Source organism: Gavia stellata, chromosome 11 (genome assembly GCF_030936135.1).
Source record: "Gavia stellata isolate bGavSte3 chromosome 11, bGavSte3.hap2, whole genome shotgun sequence".
In the NCBI taxonomy this organism is placed as follows: domain Eukaryota; kingdom Metazoa; phylum Chordata; class Aves; order Gaviiformes; family Gaviidae; genus Gavia; species Gavia stellata.
Genome location: NC_082604.1, coordinates 11,840,217 through 11,858,894, shown reverse-complemented (window position 1 = coordinate 11,858,894; position 18,678 = coordinate 11,840,217). Strand labels below are relative to the sequence as shown.

The 18,678-nt window shown below is 39.4% G+C and overlaps 1 protein-coding gene across 1 annotated transcript; it reads right to left on the bottom strand.

Annotated features, from left to right (window-relative positions):
- Positions 1–13,923: 13,923 nt before the first annotated feature.
- Positions 13,924–17,270, bottom strand: MRPL44 (mitochondrial ribosomal protein L44). Its single transcript, XM_059822846.1, has 4 exons — positions 17,242–17,270; positions 16,636–17,104; positions 15,338–15,516; positions 13,924–14,095 (listed from the first exon to the last, which is right to left on the bottom strand). Exons 1-4 carry the CDS (start codon positions 17,268–17,270, stop codon positions 13,924–13,926), a joined length of 849 nt encoding a protein of 282 aa, XP_059678829.1.
- Between the last annotated feature and the right edge of the window lie 1,408 nt (positions 17,271–18,678).

Sequence of the window (18,678 nt, the reverse complement as noted above, 5' to 3'; positions counted from 1 at the left end):
ACTCTTTGGTTTTCTTTCTCCTATTTTTCTGTTTCTCTACCCTAGGACCTGAAATTCCTTTCCTACAGCTTCTCTGTCCACATTTGTTCTTCTCCCAATGACTAGACTTTTGTGGTTGGAAGTATACTGGCCAGCTGTTTATTCCAGAAGTGCTTAATCCCTGCTGCACCTGCTACAGCTTTTAGCATTAAAATTAATTTATTAACAAGAGGTAAACCGATGATTTCTTATGCTTGCAACATTTCTTTGCACATAAAAAACCAGAACTTAAAAGTTAGCCCAGTCGTCAGTAATAATATTTGAAAGACGTTGCTTCAATAAGCCCTTAAATATGGGCTAATTGGGTATAAATTATAATATACAAGCACATAATCTAGGGGACTTATTGTCAGGACCAAAAGAAACAAGAGTCTAAGAATGTACATTTGGGAGATGAATAAGACATTCTCCATTTGTCACTAGGATTGAGGTCAATAATATCCATTTTAAAGCAATTAACCCAGCAGGCTAAGTGACGTGAAAATTATCATGCTGAAAGACTAATGGGCTATTAAATCCATCTTGCTTCCCTACTGATGGGCATACAAAATTAATCCTGGGATTAGGTATATCGGATCTGTGGTAAACTGCTACTGCAATATTTGTATATGAGAGGTTTTCTGAAAATGCTAAGAAAGAACACGGCAAGTGTATCTGGCAGGGATGTTCACTGATATGCTCTATCAAAGAGTCAGTCAACTGAGCATAAATTAGCCTGTCTGTGCCTGGCCTTATTTAAGCAGTAGCTTTTTCTTAATTAAGAGATACATTTTAGTAAGAGATCAAAACAAGAGAAAGTCATAGTAATGTTTATATAAATCATTACTGATTGTTGACAGTTATTGAAATCTAAAAAATTTAACTGCAAGAAATGGTCAGACAAATATGATTGAATTACAGAATTTTTTTTAATTTGAAATGTCATTTCCCTTTGACATTTCCCACCCACTGCTATGACTAACATAGTAGAAAAGGTAAATGATCGATAGCCCTGCCTTTACCCATAACAGCTGTTTGCAGGAAACAGACCTCACAATAAAGAGAAAGGCACAGTCACATCAGCTTGGTTTTTTGTAAGGCACGAGTTAGTGGTCTTTAATTTATTTTTCTTAAATGTCATGTTTTATTAGTGTGACATACACCTAATTCGTTTTGTGTAACGTAGGGTGGGAAGTGATTTTCAGCCACCACAGCAATGAAAGTCTGAGATTCAAAGCTGAAGTGCTGGCTCTGAGGATGACATGGAGGAGGTTGAAGATATGGGGTGAGAGACACAAAAGCAAGAGCCAGCAGAAGAGCGGGAAGTATCAAAAAGATGAAAAAACATAGACAGAAAAAGCAATTATTCTTTAGACTCCTCCCTCAAGAGTTTGTGACCTGTCTGCTATATATTTATTGATAGAACAGCTTTTACAATTTCCAGGTGAGATAGATTGAAGATGCGTAGAGCCAGGTATCAGGCATTAATAGCAAGACACATACTCTCCTCCTTGCAAGGTAAACTAGAATTTTCCTATTAATCTGAACAAACCAGGTGAGTTTTAAGAAGAGGACCATAAAGGTGTAGAATGCCTTTCCGAAGTTAACACAACAGATCAACATCAGAGGTGGTTAAAAAGCCTTAAGTATCTTTCCTCTTAGCTTGATGTTCTGCTCTTGGTGATAATTGCTAAGAATGAAGGTTCCATTGTAAATGATAATTTAGATGAGCTTCTTGCAGTCATTAATTTTTCTAAGTTGTTTGAATGGAAAATTTGAATTTAAATTAATTGAATCGGTGACATCCTAAAGTCACTGTTGTTAAAAATATGGTTCCTTTTATCTGAATTAAATCTATTACCTTGTAGTTCAGTTGAATCTACTGGAAGTTTTTCAATGGGAAGGCCTGAGGTTTCCTGGATGGAGTCCCATGTAGCACTAGTTATCCTGAACACCTACCTCTCTTCAGTTTTTCAAGTTAGCTAAACTATTAACATCTCTCTCATGGAAATACTCTCCTTAGGCTTTATCTTCTACTTTTGTTTTGTTCTCATAAAACTAAAAAAAAAAAGTATATCCATTGATAAGATAAAAAAATAAATTCTGTTATTGAATTTTGGCTGTTTAGAAAGTTGCTCAGAAGAGTGAGCAGCTTCTGTGTTACTTAAATTGTGCTTACAGTTGTTAACAAAACACCGTGCTCTCCTGGCTGGACTGGAACTGCTAGGGGACCTTGTGAGCCTGTCTTGCCTAAGATTACAATTGTTTTCCTGCCTTCAGATTTACAAGTTCCTTCAGGCACCATGCACGGTGAAGAACAGATTGGTTTTTTTTAAGAAGGGGATTTTTGAGTGCAGGATTGTCCCAGCTCATAGGGTAATCCAGTCTAGTTCAACTGGAGGTTTTCATATCCAGGCAGGACATTCCAGCAGACTGACTTGTTGCAAAGTTACAGGAATTTTTCATTTTTTAATTTTAGTGAGAAATTTTGATAGCTGAGGAGGGATTATTCTCTTCCTGCTTTCTAGCTTGGTCAGTGATGTTGAAAGGTTATCAAGATTTCAACCTTGCCTCTTTATTTGACACAGTTCTTGAATTTCCATCATGCCTTAAGTGTACAAGATCATATTCCAGTTTCTAATCACAGACTAGGTAGTGGAAAGAACATGCCTATATACAGTTGCAGTGAAGGCAAAACATCTGTCATAGGAATATCTTGTACACATGGTGAATGTGTTTTATTTTTGTTCATCTTTACAGTACCTTTATTTTTAGGGTATGTGCCAATGTTTCTGTTACTGATTTTGATTTGTATTGCTTTATCATTCTTCTATAAGATCCTGTAGTTGAACGATGCTTTATAAACTGTACCACAAATCACAGGACTTTTTGTAAAATGATTGTTTCCTACATCCTTTCAGAGGAACATGCCAGAGGAGAGTGGAACCCTTTAAACTGAAAAGGGAGTATATTCATATTCAATCCTATAAACAGCAATAGAAAAATAATGGTAAGCCATATCATATTTTACATTTCTGGAACTGCCCACAGGAATGTTAGCAATACACAAGGCAGCCTAGAGCCTATAGGTAGAAGAGAGAGGTTGTGGAACTGATATGAATAAAGCAAGAAGGAAGCAAACAAATGACCTTAGGAGACAAAGAGCTGAAAGACAGACCTCAATGGTGGAAAGACAGTTTAACTCTGTTTAACTTTTGGGTCTAAATTAGAAGAGGGAGAGACAGAACTGAAATAGATATCTAAACGACCAACAATTTCTGTAGTATTTGTTTACATAAAATACTAAACCAAGAAATGCTCTCCCAGCTCTCTGAACAGGAACAACTTAATTTTCACATCAAAATTTATATAATGTAACTTATTTCTTGACCTATGAATGAGATTTGTATTCAAAGCCCTGTGTATTTTCAAGTTTGAGTCTTCCTTTTCCACTCGACAAGCATTTCCTGCCTGTTTTCTGTAAAACTCCCATGGGAATGAAGAGAGGTCTTTGTTCCTCTCCACTAATGAATCTAAATTATTGATTAGTCAGTCTAATTTGTGGAAACGACTATCAGTTAGTGCTGTCTTAGAACTGCCTTAGATTTGGCAAAAACAATTACAGATAATTTGACAAGCATCCTCAGTGAGGGAAAGACAATATTAAAAAAGACAGGAGAAGTAATATTCTCAACCAGTGTTCTTTTATTTGCCCACACTTTACAAAACTCACATATTCTCCTTCAGACTTCCCTAAAATGTTAATTCTTTTAATAAACATCACTTGAAGGCTGATTTGGGGAACACTAAAGTAGAATTAACTGTTCTGAGCAGGCATCCTTCAGTGCTTGTGGTAATCCTGAAGCAGTGTTTACAACTGGAATCTACATAAACAGGTCCAAAACTTTCTAATTCTCTAAGTCAACCTGAATATATAAAGAATGAAAAAGGTCAAAAAGGAAGGAAAAAGTGGGCTGAGTCTAAGATGCCAAGACAAGCCACGAAATATCTATCTTGCACTCCATTATCTGAAACAGTGAGACGGTAAATCAGTGACTCTAGTGTAGTAGCGTTTGAATCTTGTCTGATAAACAGAGTTTTGTACACTGCACTGAACTAACCAATGAATATAACAAGTATCAGAATAACTAAAAATTATGGAAACATCCATTTGGATTTGAAGCGGGATGAAAAAGAACAGTATCTTGGAGTAAAGACATGGAGATGGACATAACAAAATAGTGAAATTTGGGAAGTAGAACTTTCAGATGTCAGACATTCAAATAGAAGAATAAAGAAAATAAGCTATGTAATGTGAATATGGGGAAATTAAGTTCTTCAGTCACCCCATTTCTGAAAGTGAATATTTTAGAAGTGGACTACAAAAGGAAACCTGATCCTTCAAATTTAGTGTAACGTTTCTCATTAGTGTAATTTTAAAAACTGAGATATTGCCACCAAGACTTTTTCCATGAATCCTCGAGAATTTGTCTTGTCCAAACTGCAGAGAGAAGGGCTTTATGACTGGTACTATTAACAGGTTAAAAGTAAGAGCACTAACAAGATGCACAACAAACAAAAATTCCCCCAGAGAATGTAGCACAGGCTAGTGCAGTTGCAGTGAATAGATATGGATAATCCCTGGTAGCTGCAAATATCCTCTTAAGGGAGGTTTTCTGCAGGAGAAGCCTAATCTCAACCCATACATGGGAAAAATACTGCTAAAACTAGTAACATTTTAGCACTTTCTCTCCATATCATTTCGTTTGGAAGTAAAAGGACAAATGCTCAAATTGCCGTTAGAATAATTAATTTAACAAGAAAAGTGAATCCCCTGACATTAAGGCCTCTTGTACATTCTGCTGTACAGCAAGAGCAGCTGCAGTTTCTTGCCTTGAACTGACTGTTTTCAACACCGCAAGCCATAGTTGTAGATACAAACAGCTTTAAAAAAAATTAAGATTTCTTTCAAGAATGCATTCTCTGGTTAAGTGGCATGCCTCTTTGAAACGACGTGTGTGAATTCCAATTGAGAATGCAGATTTTGTATTTGCCAATCAGAAAAACTCTTTCTTAACCAAGAGGAAAAAGAGAAATGCTCATCAGGATGTGACTTAATCAAAATGACTTGACATGAAAAAGAAGCTTTTTTCATGACATGACAGCACTATTTAATATTTATTGGTTACATGCTTAAATAAATTAAATTTAAAAACCCCCAAACCCAAAAAAACAGAAACAAATTAAGAATTAAGGCATGGTGGGCATAGTAATATTCCACATACTGTGTTTTGGCAACTGGAAAAGAGTAAATGTTCAGAACATTATTGCAGCCTGACAAGAACAAAACCTTGTTTTGTTTTTTTTTTTTTTTTCAGTTTGGTTTGTGGACAAAGGAGTTAGTGGAAGAGAATGAATAAATACTCTGAAACAGCACGGTGAATGAAAAATTTGGGATAATGTCTGCTCAGAGCAATACCCTAGTTATTAAAGAGCAGTGTCTTACTGACATAAACACAGGAGTTTGAGAAATACAGCCCCCAATGTGCAAGAGATTTTTAAACAAATGAAAAAAAAACTAAACCAACTTCCTCCAGACTACCATGGATGAGGAAAATTGGAAGGGAAAGGAATATGACAGTTAATAAATCATCACAAATATGGTAACAAAAGTATTACAGAAGCTATTAGGTAAGCATAGTATTTCTTACAACTTAGGACTTTTAATCAAGTTTCTTGTAATTGTTAGTATAATTTCCTTAGAGCTCTCGAAGTTTACCCTGACTTTCCTAAATTATCAAGATCCACTTTATGAATACACAGGGGTTTTTGCATCCTGCTCCTCTTTGTGTGGGGTTGTTTCAGACCTCAATACTTTACTTAAGGTCCAGCTTTCCAATTCTTCAGGTTCAATGCATTCATAGCCAGTTTATAAATATTGCTCTGATGCCAGAACTACCCTTCAGCTTATTTCTCCCTCCCTGCATGTACCTTTGTGCACACAGATAACTGCCCAACTGAAATGTTGACACATGCAGACAAGAGATACAGGAGGTGCGTGCCCGGCCGTGCTGATTAACTAACAGCTGCCGTTCAGTGCTGCGCAGTTGGCTCTTGGTGCAGACCACAACTTTGGTAATTCAGAGCTAGGATTAGGAGTGTAATCATTCAAAAATAAAACAATTTAAGCAAAGTAATGATTAACAGAGAAAGGTTTCATAGTAATTAATGAAAAATGTCCATTGTAACTGACCTAGACATTTGCCAGGCTAAACTCTTGTTTTACACTCCTACTCTTTCCATCCTTGAGGGAGATCACTGTGCAAACCCACTTGTCAAAGAGTTTAATTCTTTCTATTTCATCCTCTTTATAAACTGAGCACCTATCGGACAATGACTTTTCAGAGTATTGTCCACAATCTCAGCTTTGCTCCAAAGTCCCATGTGGTTTCTTTCTTTGCTAGAGCCTCTTAGCACTGCCAGGCAATGGCCAAAATTGCCCTTGGTCCTCTCTACAGCCAAGTTTCATCCCCTTGTATAATGAAATCCAAATAACCATTTGTCAATGCGAACTCTTTGGAATCACATCTTCATGTTAAAAGGATTTATTGTTATGCTTCAAAAATGGAAATTATGTTGAAGTATGAAAAGCATTCATTGCAGGTTTCAAAAAGAATCTGGTAAGAGTCAGACAATTCAGCAGTGGACTGTCACTAGCAGCAAATCCCTTCTGCAATAGGAGGAATTTTTGTCTAGCGGAAAATTATGAAGCTTATTCCAAATTGTATCATACTTTACTATATTATTTTTTGTCTAGTCCCTGATGTTTTTGGTTACTAGAAAATTATGAGTACAGTACTCCAGTCAAGAAAAAAAATGCTCAAACTTGTTACTTTCAAATTGCCTGGTTTTATCTCACGAAGTAATGAGATCAACCAAATTCAATCTGATCCATGATCGTCTCTTAAACACTTGATCTTACAGCCAAGCTCACAGTAGGCAGTTGAAACAACCAATTAAGAACTGACAAGTTCAACAAGAATCTTTCGAAGAAATAAACCATGAAATAAATTATGTACCTCTGAAACCTGGGACCAGTCAACAATTTTGCTACTGGTCTAGATTGCCACGAACTTCAGCAGCCTGCCTGCTGTTCATGCAGCACAGACTGAATCAAGGAAATTATCACAAACCTCACTTTGACATCATGCCTGAAGTTACAGGACACTGAGTGTCAGCGCAGATTCCCAGTAGCTGTGAGAAAAATATGCAATGCCATGGGTCTTGAAGTGAAACTATATGGGTATATGCATCTAGGGTAGGTTCATCCTGAAGTAATAAAAGCAGCAATAGAAGCAATAACGAATTGCCATGTGGGGATCTGCTAAATGAAAAAATACTTAACATATATTTCTGCTGCAAAAGAAACATAAAAGCAAAACTTAACTGTACTCTGATATTACAAACAGAAAATGATAGGTAAATCATTCCAATCTAAAATCATTAGCCCCCTAGTGATGAAAGCCCCATCAAATTATAAAAGTAATTCTAAGCTCATTGCCACAGTCGTTACTTGATGCAGAAGGTCTGTGTAACAGAATAAGCAACCTTCAGATACACACTTTTAGATTAGGTAACCATTTTTTTTCTGATGGACAATAAAAAAAGTTATTTTGTAAACATTATCAGTTTCTACAATTTGAAATGAAAGAGAATAATTTTCATTAGCATTCAACTAGCATTCAACAAACGAAGCCATTTTCTCTCTGGACTCTTTTCCTCCTTAAACATTCTCTGACATTGGAATTATTTCTACAAATCATTTTGTTACGTTACCATCCTAAGCACTGATAATTTTGCCAGTAATTTAGAGGATAAAGCTGGGCCTCCTATTTCTTTCTATTGAAATTATCATTAAAGTAACCGAATGTCTTATTGGACCAAGCCAGAACTTTTAGACAAATTATTGCCCTCTGGTGGTGGGAATGCTTCCTCTGGTTAACTCTCTGCTCTTACAGCACTAATTCTGTAACCCTTCCTCAGTTTCATTAGTATTTTCTTAATTACGTAGGGCTGCCTCCATGAAGGAGATACTCCACAAAAACAGATTGCAGAATGGTATCTTTGAACTCCTGTTACTCTGACTTTTCTCTCATAGGTTTAGGTATCATGTAGAACAGCGGTGCTCCACTAGCATGTTTCCTTCAGCCTCGAGGAACGTGTAATGATTTTTCATTCAGCTAGGCTTAATTACTTGTTTGATCTGGCAGTATCCCCTGCAATACCTCAGAGATATTAATCACAAGTCTAGATACGTCCCCACAAAACTGTCAGCTCAATGTGGCCATGCATCTATTATCACTTATTATGTACTATGTAAATGGTGGCACCATTCTCTAGAAGTGATCAAATAAGCGAGAGCAGAACATTTTAAAACTTTCAAACCTAGAAACTTCAGGAACTGATCTCCCACATCAGTCAAAAGTGTTTCTTTTCTCACTTCTATAAGGTGGAAAAACTGCCAGCGGCACTTTTTTTTCCCCCCACCTAAGTACTAGCCACAGCCTACAGAAAGAGACAAATACACTGGCACTGACGAACCAAAGATTTGATTCAACGTTTATCTAAATACGTGTGAATCATGAAACTATAGAATCTGTTACCAGAAGCAAAGGACTATAGCTAACTATTGTCTCTCTCTACTGAAACAACTTGCATTAAATACTGTTAAAAAGTTTCTTTGAAGCTGGCTATCAAAACATTCTTTCAGAACTTTTTTTGCAAGTATGCATGTTTTTAAGAGTTAGAAATGCTACATAAAAATTGGCCAAGTCATTTGAATGACTGTTGAGAATACCATTTTTTAATAGACACACCTACCTATTGATGTAATTAATTTTGCTTGCCTATATAAAGTACCAAAACTAAGTACTTTAAACCAAATTCACGTCTTCAGGACAAGGAGTATTAAACTTCAAATGTCAGGTAATCATTAGTCTAAAATATGTTACTCAATTTATCATAAAAATAAATGTTGCTCTGATTTATGTAAGCATCCCAGTCTAATTAAGGGAAAACATAGGACTGCAGAGCTATTGAGATGCCCTATAAAAAGGAACTCTCAAGCACATTCAAAACTCGATGAAATTTTCATCTCATTGGAATTAAATGCAAAATTCTCCCAACATCAATAAAATCCTGATTTCTTCGGATAAAGAACACTGGTGTAAGAACAAGTGAGCACAACTGGCAATGAATACTTACAGAGGTTAGGCATAATTTTTAATTTCTGTATCAGAACAGTGAGATTCTGTAATTGTCCCCACCTGGAGCAATAGGAGCAAAAGACGTAATGCTTCTAAAATGGAACTAAACTGTCTAGGAAGAGGCTCATAAGATATAGCTTGCTGGTGATAGATTTGTCTTGATGATCCAGGAAGTCCCCCATTGTCGTACAATACCTGCACTGTAGTAATTCAGATAATATATTTGAACTTAAAACTGGAAGTTCACAAGCATAACTGCCAGAGACTGGCAGAAACATTAGACTTATTACACAAAAATAGAAAGGGATGGTAATGGTTACTCTCTCCCTAGAGCTACCTTTTTCCCAAAGACCAGCCCCAGTTTTTAGGTGCACCACAAAGAGCTGCATTGCAGCATGCCCTGTGATTTGAAGAATCACTGACAGCCTTCAATGCTCTAATTCTGTCACGCAGATCAACTGTGTTTCCACTGTGCAACTTTGCATTATGACAGCGGTTATTTACTGACCGACTGGGGATCATTTTATCTTCCTAATTTCTTGGACAAGCTGAAATAGAGAACACACAAAACTAGTGCTATTAGATCAGTGGAATCGATCTGAAAAGATAAAAACAATCTGTCCTTAGATGTTTGCTTCTCTACACTGAATGCATCTCTTAATATTAAACTTCAAAGCTCAGATGTAAGAGAAACCAAATAGTTTAGAGCCTGTTTAAAGTTTACCACAGCACTCAGTAAAGTTAAGGACAAGAAAAAGTAGGGCTCTTCTTATGTTTCTGTACTGCGTCATCCTTCTCCTCCTGCCCTGCAAAAAAGAATGACAACACATCTTTTGATGTTTTGAATGCTTTGTGGCTTTTTATAGCAACATAACACCAGAGCAGCTTATTTAAATTTTTGATTTATCATAAAAAACAAAAGAGTTTGGTATAAGAAATTTCAATAAAAAAAGCTTTAACTTTTCACTGGCAATCTCAAATGCTGAGTTAACATGGAGATAACTGTAAAGCGATTGTATTTTAATCTTCTACCTTTAAGTCAGAGCAACAATTAACACAAGAATTATTCCTGGAATTTTTTTTTAAGAGAAAATTACAGCAAAATATCTGGTTATTGTAACCAGAAGAAGCTGCAGTTGAAAGCAAGAAGATAATACAGAGCATTCAGTCACATTAGTGAACAGCTCGAGACCCAGGAGCAAAAGCCCATACTGAGAACAGAATTAACTTAAGTGCATGAAAGCACATTAAGAAGTTTTTCTAATTACTTAGCTGGGACCAGTACAGCAGAACTTCTCTTACCTTTCTCAAAATAAAATCACCTTTAAAGTACTTTCAAGAAAAAGACAAAGGATCTAGATGACAGCAACAGAGTAATCTAAGACTATTCACAGATCAGTTTGTTTAACATTTGGAGTAAAACGAAGTCTAAACCAAAATCAATAGCAAAACTGCCACTGCTTTTAATGGATGAAGGACTAGTGGTCCATTTATTCAGTAAGTTGACTTATATCTACGTCTAAGCATACTGGCATACTTATGCAAATTCATACAAAGATCAAGAAGGAAAAGAAAGCTAAAAAAAGGGTTAGTAAATAGCAGTCCTTTTGTCAAAACACAGCTGTTAGTACACACACGACATTCTATTTTAAGTTAGTGCAGAAATACTGTTATTTGTGCTCTGGCTTACCAATTATAATTTTCACTTAGCAAACAAAATCTTGACTAGGAGAGAAGGTGTGAAAGAGTTAACAGAAGGATAAATGCAAATACAGTAACTGAAACATCTGCATCAGATAAGGTTAAAAAGTAGCATACAGAAAAGCATAATCAAAGTTGACTCTTGAGATGATGTTAACCTATTACAGAATTCCATAAATGCTAGAGAATATATCCTTTGCTACTGATAACTAAGTTTATGAATATAATATTCATAACAATCATCAATAAAATGAGTTGTTCAATGGGTTGCAAGAATAAACTGTCCTGATTCCTTTCTGTCAGTCAATTATTGACACTCTGCTTGATCTATGGCCTTCTCTGAAAGATAAATAAAAAGTGATTTGAGACAGCAATAACCACCAGGAGACGTAAATGCATTTGTACGCAGCACCTGGGTCAGAACCAATGTAAGTAGCTTACGAAGTACTTTTCAGATAACAAAACTACCATGGAATTTCATTAGTAAAGTTTCTAGTAGAAGAAAAGCTGCCGTTTTCACCAGACTTTGTAGATACTGATTTCTGTAAATCTAACCAATTTTTAAATGTCACTTAGATACTATTTATGGCTCTTGATTCGGGGGGGGGGGGGGGGGGGGAAGTAGTTACTAATCTGAAGTATATAAATGATCCCACTACTACAATGGTAAATCCTTAAACACATGTTTAAGTGCCAGAAATTAAAGCACAAATACCATATAAAATACTTTTCTGACCTCTGGAAGCTTGAAACTAGTACACTTTTTCTTCTAAAAACGTGTAAAAAAACTTGTAAGAACTCCTTTTCCACTCACACCTCTATAAAAACCCAGTTTTCTTTCCATGTCCCCAAACTGTCTTCCCATTTGAGCTCAAGACATTCCATAAATGTACTACGCAATAAATTGATTTCTCTTTATTACTCAGTTTTTTTCCCCAGCACACTATTCACTAATCCGCTTCTCCTAAGACTTATGCCCATACTCCAAACTGTAAAGTCACAGTAAGCAGATCTTAAATATTCTTTTAAGGTAAACTGCCAGAAAATTGCTTTTTTCTCTGTCTTAAAATACATATGTATATAAAAAATAGTAGGTAGATCAATCTTTGGATGTAAAAAAACCCACCTTCACTATTGTCCTTTTAAAATAGGTAAAGGTAAGAGAAATACCTTATCTGGAAACTAAAAATAGTGTGAGTAATTTCTATCCTCTTTTCAGATTCTGCTGTTACTCCCCTGGAATATTGTGACCTCATTGGCTTTGCTTATATAAGCAATAACGATTACCTAGCTGGAATTTTTGACTTAACACAAGCAATTTTATGCGTATTTTACGCTAGACTGATCTTTTCTGCTCTCCTTTTTATATTCAAGCATTCACACATGTAATCTCCCATGCCAGAATGCAGAAGAAAGGTTTCACGGCTATTCAGTCATGTCAGTGTTTTATACACGCTTAAGATGGGGGTCACACTGAATACTGGAGACACACATGAATTGCAGACAACCACTTCTTTTGCTTGAATACACTAATAAATCTGTTCCGTCGAGTAGACCAGAGTCAGAACTCATTCTCACGCCAGGGACAGAAGGGGAGATGCCACCTACGCTGTACCACAAATCTGCTTAGCAGCCACCACTGCAGCCCGGGACCTTTCACTGCCGAGTATGCTTCACATAAATCCATCCTCGGGGCCGAAGGCAATGCATGCATGTTGTTTTGGACAGTAACATCAAAGCTGAATGGCCAGGTGCATTTTTTTTTTCGCCGGCTAGTGAAGGCACATTTACCTGTTGTCTTTTTTTACAACCAGTGCTCACAATGGGATAAGGCAGGAAACACTTCTTCAACCACTGTCCTACATTCAGCTTCTTCCTTTCTTCCTTTGAGGGCTCAATCCCAGTTTGTAATAGACTCTCACGCAATTTTAAAGGAAATTATTCCAAAAGAGTCACAGTCCTCATGCATCTGTTGTCTTCTGGTACACAGAGTGAGTTTCTATGACATTTAATAGGAACATCATGCAGGCACCCGAGTTATTCCTAACTGACTTTCTATTTACATGCAGTTACATTAGAACAGCTACAGATGGTGCAAACAAAACAAACACTGATTTCACTGAATCCAATATTTTTGTCATGTGACTGCTTAAATTAAGCGGGCAAAAAACAGGAGAAAAATGAAGTACCTGGACTAAACAGGAGAAGTACCAAAAAGAGAAAAAAAGAGAAAAAAGAAAAGAGAAGGCTGTAGCTTATCTAATAGCCTATCATTAAACCATGTTCCCCAGTTTCTTTGGGTTCAGGCCTTCATGATCCTTATTTTCACTTATTTCTAGTTTTGCAGTAAATTTTTACAAGTTTTAAAACCAAAAATATACCCTCTTTCAGAGCATGCTCCAACGATAGAAACCAATGTGGATGGCAAATAAAATTTGTATGCAAGCCGTAAGACCTCAAAAGTCCCACTTTTTTTTAAGTTGGATCACCAACAGTGTCAGTATCAACAGGGTCAAAGACAAATGAATACAGACGCAATCCAAAGACCGAAGTTACATATGTAATTCAACTCATCTTATTAACAATACCCTCAAAACAATCTTCAAGGAAGCATTCATGAAACCCTTCTCTATACAGCGAGATTTTTGTCACACATTATTAAACATCATTAAAAATGGTCTCCTGTGATGTATGGAAAAAATTCTCAGCCAAAAGGCAAAAATTCAGAATAAAAGTACTTTTGTTATGTTTAGGAAAACAAGCAAATATTAAACATGGTGAAAAGGAAAAGACTTTATTTATTTTAATACTGTATTTGATTTGAAAGTTTCAAGCCCTGAAGATCAGAAACCCAAACTGAATTTTGCTTTCCTAAATACATCTATATTCAGCATGGAAGCCATTAATTCTTAAGAGAAACAGAAATGTCTTTTATTATCTAGTTACTGCTGATAGCTTTTTCAGCTGCCAACCCTTGTTTGGGTTTTGAGTAATCCCAAGGTCTCCTGTTCTCTGTATACCCATATAGCTTCCGCAGTGCCACGCGGGCAGCTTCTTCCTCTGCAGCAAGCAGTGTTTCACCAGGACCTTCAGCTATAATCTTCTTATCGCTTGGGGGGGGGGGAAAAAAACAAAACATTTTCATCATGACATCCTGAGCACTACTGTGTATCATGAATAAGGGCTGCTAGATTTTTTTTTTTCCCCAATGTCTGTGAATACCAAAGGTAATTTCTATATACACACAAATGTAAACATTTCCATTGGTCTTTCCTGCAAAGATAAGTGACTGTATATTCAACAATGGAAACTCAAATCAGAAATGCATCCATTTCCTGCAAGAACACTACTCTGGTCATTTAGGTTCCTAACATATCACTGATTCTTTACAGTGTTCAATTTGTTAGCCCTGTCAAAAGTATGGAAATTCGTTACTCTGGTTAGCTTAAACAAATTAGTGAAATGCTTCTGTCTTTCCCCCCCCCAGGTAAGAAAGCATTTTAAAACTTCTTCAAAAGGATTCACAGAGAAGTTCTCTATGTTACAAAGTATGTACTCAGCTCTGTTTAATCAACATCTACGGGCACTGAATAGGAACAGTTCATGAAGGGACACCAGGGATTCCAGAAGAAAAATAATCAAAGTTCCTTTCTTTTATGTAAGATAATAAATCTTAGAAGGCATATAAACCAAAGCATGATAAATCAGAACAAGTTAAGGTAATCTTCCCACGCATTTATCTGCAGCTCATTTAGCAAAGCAACAACGCTGTGGGTTTTGGTGGAAGAAGGTCCTGTCCTGCTCCAGAGGAGCAATGTTACCCCTGGGCAAGAGACCAAGACAAGCACTGACCACATCTGAGACAAGCGCACCAGGGATGACTGGCACTTCCTATGTCTTGTCTGGATACAGACACTCCTCTTGCTTACTTTACAGTGCCCGTGATTTGAAAACTAAAAAGCTTCTCTCGAATATAAAATAAACCTCTCTTCAATCCCACCTCCCTTGATGTCTATGTCTCTTTACCCTTCCCTAAGCTCTGGATACAGTTGTGGTCGCTCCGAAGCCATTCAGTGATGCTATTCGCAAAGTTCCTATGTCAGGTCACCCAGACTCTTTCGTGCGCCCAATTCAGACTTTGAAGCCTTTTAGTCAGAGACTGTCTTTTTATGCATCATTTCAGCAAGCTATGGCCAACGCTTAAATGGCTGATTTGATACGGACGTCACGGTAAGGTTTCTTTTCTGTAACAACGTGACCGAAGAGCACAAGTATAAAGTAAAAGACCATCTTCCCTCCTCCCCTCTCCCCCAGCTTAAATCCATTTCACTTTAAATTAATATTGTACTAACCAGTACAACCCAACAAAGTACAGTGGCAGAACCGTGCTCACTCCCAACTGCCTGGTAATTCTTGGTTCTGGAGAAGAGATATTCCTCTTGGTCAGTTCTTCCACTAGTAAGCCCATAGGATTTACAACTTCCCAGATCTCAAACAGGTCTTTTCCAATCAGTTGGGGAATAAAAAAATCCTAAACAAGAATATTTAGAGGTTACAATTAATGGGAAAGGTAATGAAAGCTCTAGCTTCTGATGTCTCCTAATAAAAATAAAACATGAAAAGACATTAATACAATTGACAATAAATTGCTGAAATGAACGATGAAACTGCCTCAGTGCTCCATCACAGCTAAGCAGTGCTGCTACGCTCAGCAGCTCTGGTTCCAATTTAGCCACTGACAGGATGTGCGCCTTCGGCGTCAACCGCCCAGACCTAAAGAAGGAACAGCACCAGCCTGAGAAAGGAGTTATAACAACGCTTACGCACAGCTCCAAGCACGAGGTAAGCAACTCAGTGCTACTTGCAAGCAAGAAGCTGTACATCAGAGGGCTTCTGCGAACAAGCTGAAGGGAATGTGCTAACCCACAGGACTTTCACCTGTTCATATCACTCTCTTGCCTGTTAACTGCTCCTTGTTCTTACAGAGACCTCTCAACACTCTTCTATCGGAAATAAGATTTTAACAAACATTTCTCCATTACAAAACTAGAAATAAGCGAAAAGGACAACTGAAAGAACAGTAGCTGCTAAAACTACTTTGCTACACTGCCTTTTAATTGAACATTTGTGTATGAAATAGCTTTAGGTGCTTGCACTCCTACATGCAAAACCTATGAACTCAGCCCCTGCTTTATATAAAATGTTTTTTTAAAACTGAAGATATATTCAAGCTTACATGGAATAATTTCATTATTTGATAGTATAGTGCATGGACTATAATGCTTTCTCTGAGCAAGTGTCAGTAAATACTAAACAATCACCATTACAAACGGGAAGTATATGATTTTATGTACTGGACCAGCCTGTGCTTCTTAACGATAAAAAACCCCAACAAACAAAACAAACCCCCAAAAATCCACAACCCCAAACCCCCCCCAAAACCCCAGACGACCACCACCACCAACCAGCAGATCTCATTGTTAAATTGTTTTGTTACAGGTACTGTCAAACTTCTGCCAATCTCCACGGATCTCTGGCTATCAAGGTACAGGATAATATTTAATTTTTTTGCCTTTTTTCCCCTGTAACTTCTGAGACCCTTAGATGTTATTGTTGTCAGTACAAAAAAAGACGATAAGGAATGACCTACCCTGACAAAGATCGCTGTTTTCTCAGGCCCACTGCTATCGAGCAAGGCTCCTATTACAGCAAAGAACGTCCTCTGTAGCACATTTGGTGGGACAGGAAACTCTTTGCAAAGCGTCAGGTCCTGTATAGACAGGTTTTGAGCCACATAAGAAACAAGTTCCTGACTGGTAAGAAAACCAACAAGGGCTCCTACCCCCTTTGCAGGTAAATCTGGGTAGGCACCTTCAAAGCACTGCGTCAGGTAAGAACGTGAAAAAGACATCCCTTGTTCAGCGAGTTTACTATTATCTTGTAGATTAAGAGCAACCGTTTCTTTGTCTAGCCCAAGTTCTCGACGTCTTGCTTCTTCACTTTCAATATAACAAGAATTAACAAATGCAGTCTTGAGAAGATCCAAAGAAAAATTTTCACGTAGCCGGTGGCTAAAAGCTTGTATCTCTGCATGGTAATCCCAGTTGGGCTTCTCTGATCTACAGACACAGAAAAGAAAACAAATTCAGAAACAGAACAAGAAGTTACCCGTACTGCAAGCATCATGCCTCTCAGATGATCGAAAGGAAATGAAAAACTGAATTGTCTTTGAAGATGAAAACACGTGTTTAAAAACCCTACTGCAAACACCGTTGGTTCGCGCATCGCCGTTTGCGGGCCACCGGGCGGGCCCCCTGCCACGTTCAAAAGCGGGGCTCGGCTGGTCCCGGAGCTAAAAACATTCTGCTCCAGAGCGTGACGAGAAGGTGCTTAAACGTTCTCATTTTACCTATTCCTTACCCTGTTGCACTCCCTTCCCCCGAGCCCCGCCGCCCCCGTCCGCCTCCCCCCCGCCCGCTGCTAACGGCCGGGCCGGCTCTCACCGCCGCTGGGGGGGCGCCTCCAGCCTCTGCTGCTCCAGGTAGGCGCGGAGCCACCGCTTCTTTTCGCGGTGCGGCGCAGTGCTGAGCGCGACCCGCCCGGCCCCGGCCCCGGCCCCGGCCCCGGCCCCGGCCCCGGCCCCGGCCAGCAGCCGCCCCGACGCCCCCAAGAGCAGCCGGGCCGCCATGGCGGTGGGTGCAGGGGGAGGAAGGATCCGTCCCGCGTCCCCTCCGGGAAACACGGCCCCCTCCCCGCTAGTTCCGGGCGGAAGCGTTCCTGGCCGGGAACGGTACGCGCGGACCAGCGGCGGCGGAAACGACCCTCGCGATTACAGCTCCCCGCGGGCCGTGCGCCGCGCTGCATGCTGGGAGCGGCGGCCGCGGCGGCGCCCCCGTGAGGCGGGGGTGGCAGCCGTGCCCGCCGCCGCCGCCGCCAGACCCAGACCCGCCCTCCCGGCCCGGCGACGGGAAGGGGGGAGCTGCAGCGCTGGGGCTCCGCGTCCCGGGCCGGGCCGTCGGGGCATTGCGGGGTGGGAGTGGGGAGCGGCGGCTCCGATCGGCGACCATCAGGCCGGGCTCCCGCCAGCTCCCGGGTAAGGGCCCCTGGGAAGCCTTGAGCAAAGCCGCGTTGTCATCTACGAGCGCGGAGCTTCTACGGTTGCCGCGAGTCGCAGGCCAGCGCCAGCCGCCGAACGCGCGCCACGGCGCCAGCCCCGGGCGCCCCGCTGCGAGGAGCGGCAGGAGCTGCGGAAGGCTTACGGCGGCAGCCGGGCCTCTGCCCCCCGCCTCTGCCGGGGGTCCGCCCTGCGCGGCGTGAAGGAAAACCGGCAGCCCACGCAGCGCACAGTTTGAGATGTTTTTAACATCTGCTCTTTGTTACTGGGGTTTCATTTCCACTTGCAAGACAAAGTCTGCTCCCTTAAAAGCAGCTTTATTTTTTCCTGTTACCCATACAACTCCGTCAACAACTCCAGTCGTTCTGACCCTCGTTTGCATCATCAGAGTCCACACAGTACACACCTTCAGCTTAAAGGTCATGGTTTAAAATTGACAAACATACAGAAATCATGCAAAGCAGGCCCTTCCCTTTGTATTGTCTTTCTCTAAAAGACAAAGGCACACACTTTTAACAATCACGGTAAGAAAACATGCACAGCAAATGCTCTAAATAGCCCACGGAGTCACGTAACGCA

What these genes read in the sequence shown, in the direction of transcription:
- MRPL44 (XM_059822846.1), bottom strand. Translation starts at nt 17,270, where the DNA reads ATGCGCGAACCAACGGTGTTTGCAGTAGG. An exon ending in AAACAGCGATCTTTGTCAGG is followed by an intron (nt 15,517 to 16,635) that starts GTAGGTCATTCC and finishes ATTCTTGTTTAG; the next exon opens with GATTTTTTTATTCCCCAACT. An exon ending in TACTTTGTTGGGTTGTACTG is followed by an intron (nt 14,096 to 15,337) that starts GTTAGTACAATA and finishes CCCCCCCCCAAG; the next exon opens with CGATAAGAAGATTATAGCTG.